This window comes from Danio rerio, chromosome 3 (genome assembly GCF_052040795.2).
Source record: "Danio rerio strain M-AB ecotype USA chromosome 3, GRCz13ab, whole genome shotgun sequence".
In the NCBI taxonomy this organism is placed as follows: Eukaryota; Metazoa; Chordata; class Actinopteri; order Cypriniformes; family Danionidae; genus Danio; species Danio rerio.
Genome location: NC_141023.1, coordinates 22,776,982 through 22,791,436, shown reverse-complemented (window position 1 = coordinate 22,791,436; position 14,455 = coordinate 22,776,982). Strand labels below are relative to the sequence as shown.

Here is a 14,455-nt window from a genome sequence, read left to right as displayed (position 1 = left end):
ATAAAATAAACTGAATTTGTATATTAAACACAGCATGAACGTATACATTGTGAACACACTTTTAATGTTTAATGAGAACTTTTAAAAATTAAAAAAACATGTGTGTGGTGATGGAAATTATATTTCTAAAGTTTATTGTGAAAAAATAAAAAATAGCTTCACTGATTAGCTTTGAATTGATACCAACCTTTCATGTATACAAAACACTCTTATTTACCTTAATTTTGTTTGGTATTTCCAAAACAGCTTTGAAGGTATAACATGTTTGGAAATGACGTAGAATATATATATTTCCTTATAATATTTATAATTATAAAAATTATTATAGTAATTATATTAAAATATTTACCTTGGTTTTTTTCTTCAAGTGTTGTTGATAAAAAAATAATTTTAATCCCTCTATCTTGAACATGTTCTCAGATGGCACTTTTCAGTTTTTATAGAAACCACCTAAATAATCTTTCACACACTTTTTAAGGCGACATTACAGTGTTTTAGTGGAGATGACTCTGAAACTGTGCGACAGCTACATTTTGTATAAAAAAAAAAATTAATAGTCACATTAATAACTATAAAATATTTAAATTATTTCACTAATGCTTAATTAAGATACGTGAATAGATACCAGATAAATAATATTACAGATAAATAATATAGATACCAGACAAATAATAATGTTGTTTTCATTGTAGAAGTTTAAAACTCTGGGTGTGCAACAAGGTAAAAACAGGGATTTTGACACCTAAAAGGAGGTTAAATAATACGAAAAAAATAAATAAATAGAAAGGTAGTAATTTTTTTTTAAAAGTAGGTTTTGTTGGTTTGACAATGAAAGAGGAATTTGAACAAAATGATATATTTTTTTGATATATGATCAAAGGACATAAAAGTGGCCGTAGTTAAAGAATTACCCAAGGAAAAAAAAAAAAAAAAAAATTATATATATATATATATATATATATATATATATATATATATATATATATATATATATATATATATATATATATATATATATATATATATATATATATATATATATAAAATAAATAAAAATATTTGTATTTATCCCAATTCTGATTTAGGTTCTGTTTTACCAGTTTTTGAGTTAAAACAGCCAACATTCAATTTAGAATGTACATGTTTATTGGTCCTGTTTTATAACTAGATTTAACCATGCAACTATTTATAAGTTTGGTGGAGGGGAGTTGAGGGGTGTATATGGGGTGGTTCACCCAGGGTGCCATTTTAGCTAGAACCACCACTGCTTCCACTCCAGACTTTGATGAATGAGCATTATTTAATTACTGTGTGTGTACTGTATTCATTCATTCTTTCTTTCTTTCTTTCCAGCACAAAGTGGCGGAGATGGTGCGCAGCATCAGGCGGTATCGGAGCTCTCAGTTAGGTATGTGTATTCCTAACGCACACACACACACGTTCATACACAGACCTGTCAAACAGAATTAGTGCAAAAGAAGAGCATGTCTCCACCCGCCAACATAACAACATACCTGCATGCACATACACACACACACACACACACACACACCTGTCTGAGTGGATTAGTTGTAGGAACTGCAGCTCCACCCTGCCACTGCCCATCTGTTGAGGACAGCCAAGCCCCAGGGTCATAAACCACAGGCCAGCACTTCAGCACACACACACACACACGATGGGTTGTCATGTTTTGTGGGGACTTCTCATGGGCGTAATATTGAATAGACTGCATATTCTGTCCTCTTACCCCAACTTTAACACAAGACCCAACCCAACATTTTCAGAATACTTCCTTTTTTGTGATCTATGAGCCATTAAAAAAGCTGTTTAAGGTCTGGCATTACAGGGTAAATTAAATGTGTAAAACATAAACAAAACAAAAAAATATCTACTACAACTTCCAGCAAGTCTAAACAAACTGTAAAACTTTCAGTGTTGTCTTGGGGGATACTTGATTGATTTCTTGCTTCATCACAGCGGTAACAAAAAAATCAGTCACCGTCACAGCCCTAGTTGTTGCATATTGCTGCTGTGCTCTTAGATCAATGTTGAGTAAAAATATTCAGAGTTTATCATTGTTGTTGAAAACATTTTTAGCGAAATTCGATATGATATCATTTATTGGCCCAGCCCTACAGCAAATTCTGTTTTAAGCATCACTAACAAAATATGCCTCAGAGAAATTTAGAAACACATTACACATATTTAAGAAAAATAAAGTGCTGCTTAATAGAGAGATTTAAAAAATAAATGTAAACAATTTTTAATATCAAAATTTATTTATGTCTTTGCCATAATTATAGTACATTATATTTTTATGGTTATTTTGCAAGATCTATCAATCATCAATCATCATTTATCAATTATCGTAAAGTGCTGTTTAAAGTCCTAATTGGGGCACACAGACTTTTCATTTCAGTCAGCCAGGCCCAGGGCTTCCGTTTAATAGTCATCCCATACAAAAATCAACGCTTTTAGATCTGATTTCTTTAAAAAACAGCGATCTTCACTACCTGGCTGAGATACGATATAAAGTGTGTATCAGACCAAACAAGAAGCACTGCATTAAACTAAAATTTTCCACCCCACATCTTTAAATTCGTGAAATTAAATTTACCGTTTTTTTTTCAATGGAATTTCTGCGCTAGCCTGCAATCTCAGAAATAAAGGTACGCGAGCTGTCACATTTGACAGGGTCCATATTGGTACCATCAAAAGTATATATTAGTACCTAAAATTTTAAGAGGAACCTTTTTGTACATTTAGTTACTAATATGTACCCTTGAGGTATTAATATGGACCTTTTAGGTACAAATTTGTACCTTTCGAAAAGGTACCACCTCAGTGACAGCTCACGTGCCTTTATTTTTGAGAGTGCGCTGCTAATGGTGGTGCCTGCGTTTAAACGGTCTTTCATTTCTTTTTATGCTTTAACAACCAAATGGATGCTTAAGTCTATTTAACAGAATGTTTTTTTAATTACGTTAAAACTTTGATGCTGTAAAAGGAACCTTATGAAATGTAAAATGGTCATATAAAGCTTTCACCGGAAGTTCATCATTGACTGAAAAACACTAGCTGTGCATATAGCCCATTAGTTTAAATAGGCAACTCATTGAACAACAGTGTTTTGTTCTGTAGACAACTGGGAAAAAATCTCAATGGGCTAATAATAATAATGAAATATATTCTATATAATATAAATATAATATAATAATGCCTTTATTCTAGCCAAACTAAAATAAATACACAGTAAAAGTGTATTTATAAACCTATGCTTTAGATATGCTTTGTTAAGGTTTAGTATATGAGATGAGCTGTGCGCAGTATCCCAGGATTTTTTTTTTTTTACAACTCCCTAAGAAAATAACCCCTTTCAGCTATTATGTTAGTATGATTCTTTTATCAGCGCTTTGTTCTCGCCTGTCAGTGAGTTGAAGAGCAGCAGCAGGTCTTGTGCGTCAGGACACTTATTTTCTCCTCTGCTTGTGAATGAAGGCTGTAATTATCAGAGCTCATTCTCTCTCCATCTACCTGACTGAATCACCCTCATCCATTTCCATTAGAGGGATTGATGCTCAGCAGAGCGTATGCTACTTTTCACTCTGATGCCTAGAAGAGGCTTGTTTTGTTTTTGAGGAACCTAAAGAAATTCATTCAGATGCACCAAATTCATGGATGCATCTTGTAAGCTAATATTTGTGTTTATCAGACGCCGTCGTCTACATAAGCGAACTCCATTTGCGATGACATTTCCATGGGTGGCAGAGGCTCATCTGGTGACGTGGCGAGGCCAGAGGCCATGCATTTCAATGGACAAATTGCAGCCATTGACATTTGTAAGACCAAGCACAACTCCATTTCCCTGCGAGCGTCTGTGTGAACTTCGGGGAGTCGCTGGGATGTGAGATGTAATGAGTCTGTAATTGTCTCTAATGCGCTCCTGCTGTCAGAGAGTCAAAGGAAAGACGCTGATGATCTGTGACGATAGGCGAGAAAAATCACTTCACACAAGACATTAAGGAGAGGAAGATTCTCATTTCACTTTCAAATTCAATATGAAGAGCAGATGATCTGGGCTCTGCCGTCCGCATCTTCTGTTTGGTCTTTTAGGAAATATCTGTGCAGATGTTGCATAAATGAACGTTACTCCATTAATTCTCCCGAGCTATGAAAGAGTTTACTTGGCTATTGTGAAAGTTATTTTTCTTAGTCAATCATTTTGTAATATTTCTTTAGCTGTTTATGCTCGCAGGCCTGTATTTGTTTAATCAAAAAAGTAGGGAAACAGTAATATAATATTAATTTTACAGTAATAAAACAGCATCATGGTGGCGCAGTGGGTAGAATGATCGTCTCACAGCAAGAAGGTCGCTGGTTTGAGTCTTGGCTGGGTCTGTTGACGTTTTTATGTGGAGTTTGCGTGTTCTCCCTGTGTTAGTGTGGGTTTCCTCCGGGTGCTCCGGTTTCCCCTACAGTCCAAAGACATTTTGAATTGGGTAGGCTAAATTGTCTGTAGTATATGTGTGTGAATAAGAGTCAGTGAATGTTTCCCAGTGATGGGTTGCAGTTGGAAGGGCTGTGTAAAACAAATGGACATGGATAAGTTGGTTCATTCCGCTGTGGCGACACCAGATTAATAAATGGACTAAGCCGAAAAGAAAATGAATTAATTAATAAAACAATAATTTTAATAAAATATTAAAATAACTAATTTATGTTGAAATATAATTTGAAATAATTATCCTGTGATGGCAAAGATTCATTTTTAGCATCTTTGCTGATCTGGAACCCAACTGTTATAATATGCCTGCATAGTTGAAGTCAGAATTTTTAGCCCCTTGTATATTTTCCCCCCCAAATATCTGCTTAAAGGAAAGACAATACATTTCTAATCATACTAGTTTTAATAACTCATTTTTTCATCGTTGCTGTGATGACAGTACATAATATTTGACTAGATATTTTTTTAAGATATTAGTATTCAACTTAAACTTAAACATTTTAAAGCTTCACTAGGTTAATTAAACAAGTTACGGTAATTAGGCAAATCCTTCTGTAGAGGCTTCTGTAACTGAGCTAATAATATTTACCTTAAACAAATAAGACATTCTCCAGAAGAGAGATATAATATATCATATATTATATATATAATATATTATATATTAAAATAAAATAATGAAATAAATAAAAAATATCCTCACCCTGTTAAATATACATTTAAAAAAGTAAAATATGAAATTAAATATTTGAAAAAGAAAGGAAAAAAATCCACAGGAGGGCTAATAATGTTAACTTTAACTGTATGTTTAGAATATTGATTGTTTTTGCAATGTTCTGCTGGGAATCATTTGTCAGGTGCTACTAAAGTCAACCAATTTAAATAATAGTTAATACATAGTTTACATCATTCATTCATTTTCTTTTCGGTTTAGTCACTTTATTAATCCGGGGTTGCCACAGTGGGATGAACCACCAACTTATCTAGCATATATTTTACACATCGGATGCCCTTCCAGCCGCAACCCAACACTGGAAAACACCCATACACTCTCATTCACACACATACACTACAGAAAATTTAGCTTATCCACCTACAGAAAAAAACGGAAGACGGAGCACTCGGAGGAAACCCACGTGAACACGGAGAACATGCAAACTCCACACAGAAATACCAACTGACCGAGCCAGAGCTCAAACCAGCGACCTTCTGGCTATGAGGCAATCATGCTACCCACTGTGCCACCAGTTTACATAATACTATATATTAAATTAACTTCTACAAAACTTAATTGAGAAAAAAAGGCATTTTTTTTTAGCATTGCATGATCCTTACTCTTATTTGATTTCTACCTTTTTAAGGATGATAGATATTTGTACTGGAGTCTAATGATGCATAATGTTTGTGCTCAGTTGTTTGGTGCAGTTAATTCTGTGAGTGAGTTTAGCGGTGCAGGTTTGCAGATGACGAGCTGTTGGTGTTGTGAACCTGCAGTTTTAGTCCTGCCAGAACATGATTGACAGCTGAAGCTGATGCAGAGGCGGAGTGACAGTTCTTTCTGAAGATCAGGCAGGACAATGTGCAGCTATTCATAGAGCCTGAAAGAGCCTGGCGCACTCTCTCTCTCCATTTTCTCTCAGTTTTTCTTTCTTTCAACTCCCTTTCTTTTGGAGAAGTGTGGTTTAGCAGTGTGTGTGTGGTCAGCTGGACATGAATGTTTGAGATCACATGAATGTGAGTCTCTCAGCTCAAACACGCCACCATGTGATCTGACACTGAATCTCTCACACTCACACACACACACACACACACACACACACCTACCTTTGTGGAGGATGCTATAATTCTTTCATTTCAACACTATCTTTTATGTTCTTTATCTTTGTTCTTTGTTTATGAGACTCCTTTAATCACCTTTTAATCAATGAGTAGTGGTTTTAGCTGTGTGCTAATTTTGCAATAAATTTGATTAATGATTAATTTAAAAAGAAATCATAAAACTTTCTGAAAATACAGCTCAACATAAAATAAACAAATGTGTATAAAATCAAGACATAGGTGTGCGTTTATACAATGCTCAGCATATATAAGCACACCCCTCACAAATCTCTCTTTTTAAACTCATATTTTAAATAGGAAACTGTACAATGTTATATTTATGAATATACTTTAGATTAGTCAGTACTGAAGCCAAATCTGGAGCTTATTTAACAAAATAACGGTCCAAAAACTTGTACAGCCAAATTTATATGTTGTAGAAAAATCTTAAATACAAATAAAAAAAAGGAAAAATCAAGAAACGCAAAAAAATTATAATAATAACATGTAAAATTACATTGAAATTTTGAAGGTTGTAATTTATTTTTGCAATATTTAGCCTGAAATTAATTGTATTATCTTTTAATTTCTAAATATGTTTGGAGACTAAAATATGATTTGAATAAATATATCTATTTAATAAATCAGTTTTTTAATCAGTTGTTTAAATGCACCAAAATACATTGCCCATATTAACTGAGAAATGGAGAAAAATACTCATTTTCAAAATGGGCTGTACTCAGTTATGCTGAGCACTGTATAATACAAAAAACAATGAAATACACTGACTTGCATTTGAATGTTTGGATGTTTTTCAAGCAGCTCCTTTATCTGATGTGTGTTTTTCTTCCTGTCCAACAGCTATGGAGGCCGAGCCGTCCCCTTCGCACCTCCAGACGAAAGCGTACGTCCGGCAGCTGCAGGTCATCGACAATCAGAACCTGCTTTTTGAGATGTCCAGCAAACTGGAGCCAAAAGACATGTGAAGGGACCTACAAGCCATATCTAGAAAACCTCCAGACACAGACACTTCATTCTCCACCGTCACGGATCAAGCCAGCTGGGCTGTCAATCATCTCAGGCTCCGCCTCCGCATCACCGATCGACGAATAGTGTCCATGAATTGTGCTTTGAGTGAGATTCTGTGTCAGTGTTGATTATGAGCATTCATTATTCGCCATATCTGGATTCGTTTTTCAGACTATTTTTCTGCTGAAGGGAAACCTCTCCTGATTGCACTGCCATCAGTCGAACTGAACCAAACCGGAATAAGCTTATTCGTATTGTCGTCCGGGCCTTCAGAAACACTGCACTTTTTCAATTTTATTTTATTTTACTCATTCATGACCCTTAAATACATGTGACAATCTGACCTGTGGTCTTCCCTCGTCCCTTGCCAACACTGGCACTTACTGCACCCCATGTGCAAACTGGCCTGCAGTCATTCAATGTTTGTGTTCTGAACAATATGGATCCCCAGCCATCAATAGAGTCCCAATCCAAGACCAGCTCCACTATCCTGAAGACAGAGGACATCGGTGAATGTAGCTACTGCGTAAACCACTTCATGTCAGTGTTCATCATGAAAACCAAACAGCAGGTATACAGTGCTCAGCATAATTGAGTACAGCCCATTTTGTAAATGAATATTTTTCTCCATTTCTCAGTGAATGTAGGAAATGTTTGTTTAGTGCATTTTAAAAAAATCTGATTTATTAAACAGATATATTTAATCAAATCATATTTTAGTCACCAAACATTTAAAAATTGGAAGAAAATTCAATTAAATTTGAGCAAAATATTGCAAAAACAAATTACAACCTACAAAATTTCAACTAAATTTTTATGTTTTTTTCGTCGCTTTTCTAGATTTTTCCTCTTGTTTAAATTTGTATTTAATATTTTTCTATAACATAAATTTGGCTGTACTAGTTTTTGGACCGATATCATAAGTGATTTTGTTAGATAAGCTCCAGATTTGGCTTCATCACTGACTAATCTAATGTATATGCATACATATTATATTGTATAGCTTCCTATTCAAAATATGAATGTAAAAGATCGATTTGTCAGAGGTGTTAGGGTTAGGGTTACTCATATATGTACTCATATATGCTGAGCACTGCATGTGAAAATATATTTGATAAAACATACTTAAAGCAAAGAAACTGTTTAAAAAGTGGAGCCAAAAATGATATAGATATGAAGACTGAAATTATAATCAGAATGTATTAATGAATCTATCTTTTTAGTTCATGGACGATAGATATTTGTACAAAAAAGATACATACTTTAATATTTTGATATTTCCAATCACTGGGAGGGGGAAAATATACACAAACATATATAATGTTATCCTGTAAGATTAAACATTCCTTATATGAATATTTGAACGTTATGTAATGTCTGCAAGACTACAAGCAAAAATGATGCATTTATATAGACAATTTGTAAAAAACTCAAAATTTCAATTAGGAATACTAATAATAATCAATTTGATTTCTATCTTTTTAAGGATGTTAGATATTTGTACTGGAGTCCTGTCAAGTACTTGTATTCCCCAAAACAGGCCTCAGTATTCCTAATTATTTGTCATACTGGAGTAAAAACAAAATGAAGCATATTTACTGTATATTCATTTGTTTCTGTGGATGTTTTAAAAAAAATATGTTGAAAAAAATACTCTTAGGTGAGAGTGGGGACGAAAGGAACGTGCAACGAATGTAACAAAACGTTTTTCTCCAAGCCCTGATAACATTTGCTTTCAAGGCTATAACAGCAAATTCAGCATGCAACCCTTAATGGAGCTGCCAAATATCAGCTGTTTTGAGAACTGTCCTGCGGTTACACCTAAAATTCAGTTTTTCTGTGCAAAAATTATGGAAGCAGTTTTTTTTCTCCTTATTACAAGCTGTGCTTCTCTTTTAATGTCAAAGTAATGATCAGTCTACAGGTTATTTAGTGCAATAACACCCTCAAGTTTTCAATCTCTGAGTTTTTCAGTTCAAAAGTAAATCAGGTTTAGATGGCAAGAGTTCATGTGGGGACAAAAGTAACACTGTAACTGCTGATAGACATACAGCTGAAGTCAGAATTATTATCCTTAGATTTTTCATTTGACTTGATTTTTCATTTCCCAAATGATGTTTAACAGAACAAAGAAATTTTCACAGTATGTCTGATAATACTTTTTCTTCTGGAGAAAGTCTTTTTTGTTTTATTTTGGCTAGAAAAAAAAGCCATTTTTATTTTTTAAACACAATTTTAAGGACAAAATTAACAGCCCCTTTAAGCTATATTTGTTTGATAGTCTACAGAACAAACCATCGTTATACAATAACTTGCCTAATTACCCTATAAACAGGGGGCGAATAATTCTGACTTCAACTGTACTTTATATTTCACTTCCAAACTAGAGTTTTTAGTATTTTGATTAATATATTTTATGCATATTAATCATTGTTTTAAACTCAAAAATTGTTTTAAAATCATAAAAATGTGGAAGTGTAATATAAAATGAAAATACATATTTAATAATTTTGGCAAAAATAAAGAACAAAATATGTTTGCAGAGAACATTAACAAGGACACAGTCAGACATATTTCAAATAAACAAAATTAAAGCTAAATCAAGCAAATATTGTTGTGTTACTTGTTGTCCCTATACTAAAATGTAATAAGTTGACTGACCTTAGGAACATTTATAAGTAGTGTATTGATTTTAAGTGAGCATAACTTAAAACAGTCTGTATTTACAACTTCTTAATGAATTAAACGTCAGTACTGTTGACTCAAAATAGTTGTGTTCACTTCTTATAAGTGTTCACATTACAAGAAAAACATTAGGAAACCGATTGCCTTAAATGATTAAGCTGAACTAAAACATTTAAGTAAACACAAAAACCAAAACCTACACTTCTAAAACATTTGAATTGTCTAAATATTGTACACTGTACACTATAAACCCAAATTAGTAAGCAGAACTCAAAATTATTGATGTAACTCGTTGCCTCAAATATTTTAAGCACAAAAACTTAAACAGTTGAAAATACAGTGCTGAATTCTTGCCTTTTCATTTATTCCTATTGATTAAAGGCATTAGTGTGTTCATGTGTGACTGAAATTAACAATCAGCTTTTCACTGCATTAGTAACTACAGTACACAGTTACGTTTTAATAAATGAAGCTACAGAAAACATCAGATACTCTCAGATCATCTTGAACACAGACGCTAATATCAATGACACAAAGCTTTTACAGTATTTTGCTGTTTTTTTCTTCTTGATTTTACAAAAAAAATACCGGCAGCTATGATTGACAGTAATCTACTGTTTTTAACATTTTACATTCGCAAATTCAATTGACAGACTTTTCCAATTAAACATCGATTTTTACAGTGTACTGACAGGCTCAAAAGTAACAATTTATTTATTTTCTATTTGAAGTGATATTATTTTGTTGTTCTACAGTTGTTCAAAATACCCCCCGATATCAAGTGGTGCTCGCTGCAGAGCCGTCTGGGCGAGCTGAGCTCCAGCGAGGGGGAACTTGAGCTTGAGCTCCACCTTTTTTGCACTTCTTCTACGAGTGATGTTACTGGGGGTAGGGTTAGGGGTGGGGTTGGTGTACGCATTAAAACAGCTTACAGGAGGCAGAACGAGAGCTCATGCTCCCCCTCGCTGGAGCTAAGCTCTGCTCAAATGGCTCTGCAGCGAGCACCCTCTCCCCGATATTGATAGAGCACAATAATGAGTTAGTATCTACAGCAAAAATATAGTTCTGTCTAAAAACATCTCTCTAAAAATATGTTTTTACAAATAATGATACATTCGTCCCCACTCTCACCTATATTTTGCAGTGTAGAAGACATTTACCGTCCTCTGCTTCTCTAAAGGTTAGCAACAAACCAAAAAAAAAAACATGTAACACTATTTTGATGGTCCATTTGAGTATTACTAGACTGTCTGCATAATGTGCTGATACTGCTCCTTCAACAGACATTTAACTGACTATAAGAAACTTTGCAAGTACAACTTACACTAACCCCAACCCCAAACTCTACTTCAAATCTAAAGAGAATTAGTTGGCATGTAGATGCAATGCAACAAACGGACCATCAAAATAAAGTGACCAAAAAAACATGACCAAATGCAGTATTTTATCTGATGTTCAGACAGAAGCACCCAAATGAGTTCAACATTTTAGTTTGCTCTTGTGTTGAATGCTAAAATGAACACTCTGAAGTGTACGTGTTGATTTCTCCTAAAAGCTGAAAGTGATCTCTGTACAAGATGCTGGTCTTGGATTGGACTCTCTCAGGATCTCCTCCTGAGGTCACACACGGGACAGCCTGTAAGGCTGCGCTGTACATACCACATGTAAATAGCAAAAATAAATATGAATATGACTCTATTTTATGTAAGAGCTATGAGATGGACTCTCAAGAAGAATATTTGTTTTGTAAATCTGAGACAAACAAAAAAGTATGTGTACAGTTTAAAAGGCGACGAGCCCGGACAGAGTCTGCGGTTTGCGATGAAAGAATTGTATAGCATATTCGCTGGTTTCGTTGTTTCGGTTTGATATTATTATTATTATTATTATTATTATTATTTCTTATCCATTACAGATGACTTGTACATATCCTCTGTTTTGGTCGCATACGTTTCTTTTGCGTTGTCTGTCTGCGATGGATGGATTTGTACAGCATGTCGGTGGTTAAGTTGGATTTTTTTGCTGTTTTTATTTGGTCAAAGGTTCTCATTGGTTTTTTAGTTGATCTTTTTTGAAGCGGGTATTCTCTTGTTGTTTTTGGTTTTGTACAGAAGTCCGTGTTTACAGTGCGATTCTCTGAAACTCAGACGTGTCCAATGAAAGGCACGGAGGGCGGGGCGTGTGATGCTGCCGCTCCGCCCACTTTTCTTGACGTGAGTCAAAGATGCATCTAAAATAAAGCCTCTTGTGATGAGCACTCGACATGTGTCTTTGTGTACATGGGTTGAATTTAGAATGCTTAAACCGAGAGCAAATATGATACTAAGAGTACAGGAATTTACATGAAAGTTCCTCAATAATAAAGTGTCAATTTGGTCTCAGCTCGTGCTGCAAGTATTTTGGAAATAACCATGGTGATAATAATAAATATGAAAAAGTACTAATAATATTGGTAACACTTTATTTTGATGGTCCATTAGAGTATTAGTAGACTGTCTGCTTGATACTGACTCCTTCAACAGACATTTAACTGACTATAAGAAACTTTGCAAGTACAGCTTACACTAACGCCAACCCCAACCCAACAGTCTACTTATAATGTAATGAGAATTAGTTGACATGTAGATGCAATGTAACTTAAATTCAGCAAACAGACCATCAAAATAATTGTGACCTTAATAATATACTAATTTATTTCAAATGTTATAGCATGATGTCAACGCAGCATAACATGATGACGTTTTAGTTAATCAAAATGGCTTCAGTCCAGTTTTTATAGTTTTAGAGCAACTCCACCAATGCACAGGATAATAATTTAATATTAATAGTTATTATTATTAAAACCACTGATTTATAATGACATCAACATTATGAGCTGAATCAACACATTTCTTGAGCTTATTTTGGGGGGGACAACTCAAATTTTATTTATTTTTTGTTAAATCCACTTAAATTTTAGTAAAAAAAAAAAAAAAACTGTTAACTTCATGGATTTGTGTTGGGACAACATTAAGGAACTGTATGGAAGCCAGCATTTTTTACAGTGTACACCAATTATATTTTATAAAAAAATAATAATACATTAAGGGGGGAAATAAAGATTTGGTTTGATTCTGTAACTTGCACCAAGATGGCTAAAAAGGCATCCTGTACCTCCAATTTCCTCCTTAAACCAGTTTTTAAGCATGCTTTTTTTACATGCTAATGATATTTATTAATGGGTGTGACACCAATCAGTTGTGCACAACTTTTAAGATTATGTGTGATTTATAGGTGTCACATCTGTAAGACAGAGAGATGTGTTTTTGTGTTGATGTTCATTTTCTCTCACTTGCGCAAAAATTGATTTGCTTAAAAATGAATGAAATCACCTACTGACATGTATAAAACTTGAATTGTCAAAATTGATTAATTGGAACAAAACCTTTTATACAAATAAAATAATATTGTGCAAATGCAGATTCTAAAAATGACAGATAAAATCAGCTGAAACAATACAATTGCTGATTTTTTATTTATTTATTTTTTTGGGTGAACTTGATTTATTAAGTCCACTGAAATTTGAAAAAAATAAATAAATAAACTAATAAGTTAACTTAAAACAATTGTGTGGAACCCTACAGTTTCTGTTGCATATACACTAGATCTGCTATTTACACAAAATTTAACATCAGTACCTAAATAATGCACAAAAAAAGTGCACATTATTTATTTAGGCCTTTTATCTTAAATTCATCTTAAGCAAATATTGAACTTTTTATCAGCCATTAAATAATCATTTGTATTGCTCCAGAACATACAGTCAGCTTCTCAGAAAAGTTAAAGAATTGTTTAAAAATGTAAAAGAGTGTAATGAACTGTTGGGGTTATTTAATTGTCTTCTCCATTATCTATATATATTCAACTAGGCCAGGGTTGTCCAAACTCGCTCCTGGAGGGCCGGTGTCCTGCATATTTTAGCTCCAACCCCAATTAAACACACCTGAAGCAGCTAATCAAGCTCTTTCTAGGTATACTAGAAACGTCCAGAAAGGTGTGCTGAAGGAAGTTAGAACTAAACTATGGAGGACACCGGCCCTCCACGAGTTTGAACACCCCTGAACTAGGCAAACCAAACCAAGTTTGAAATAACCCTCAGAAATCACTTACTGCACCTTTAACTGCTCAGAAAAAAAAAATCAGTATAATTACCAGACAAACCATTCACTAAAAATGGATAAGCTCAAACAATTATCACACTTGAAAAATAACAAAAAATATCACATTTTCCTAATAAGTGGGATTGTTTGGATCCATTAAAAAAAAGGGAAAAATATGAAAGGGTGCAATTTGTGTGCCAATCACAGCAGCAAACTGAACGACAGAAATAATAGCATGCCAAACATAGCATCTCCACAGAGGAAACTGTGCTGTGCTGCTGAC

At 33.9% G+C, this 14,455-nt stretch overlaps 1 protein-coding gene across 4 annotated transcripts in view; it reads left to right on the top strand.

Moving 5' to 3' along the window:
• rapgefl1 (Rap guanine nucleotide exchange factor (GEF)-like 1) overlaps positions 1–12,290 on the top strand; it is a 77,878-nt gene extending 65,588 nt beyond the window's left edge. For 2 of the 4 annotated variants that reach the window (XM_087244319.1, XM_087244317.1), the window contains 3 exons: positions 1,354–1,408; positions 7,181–9,106; positions 11,032–12,290. In XM_087244319.1, coding sequence (XP_087100445.1) covers positions 1,354–1,408; positions 7,181–7,305 — 180 coding nt within the window. In that variant the 3' untranslated portion in view covers positions 7,306–9,106; positions 11,032–12,290. Of the gene's footprint in view, positions 1–1,353; positions 1,409–7,180; positions 10,818–11,031 lie in introns of all 4 variants that reach the window. The other 2 variants (XM_087244318.1, XM_087244316.1) reach the window with 1 other exon arrangement.
• The last annotated feature ends 2,165 nt before the right edge of the window (positions 12,291–14,455 follow it).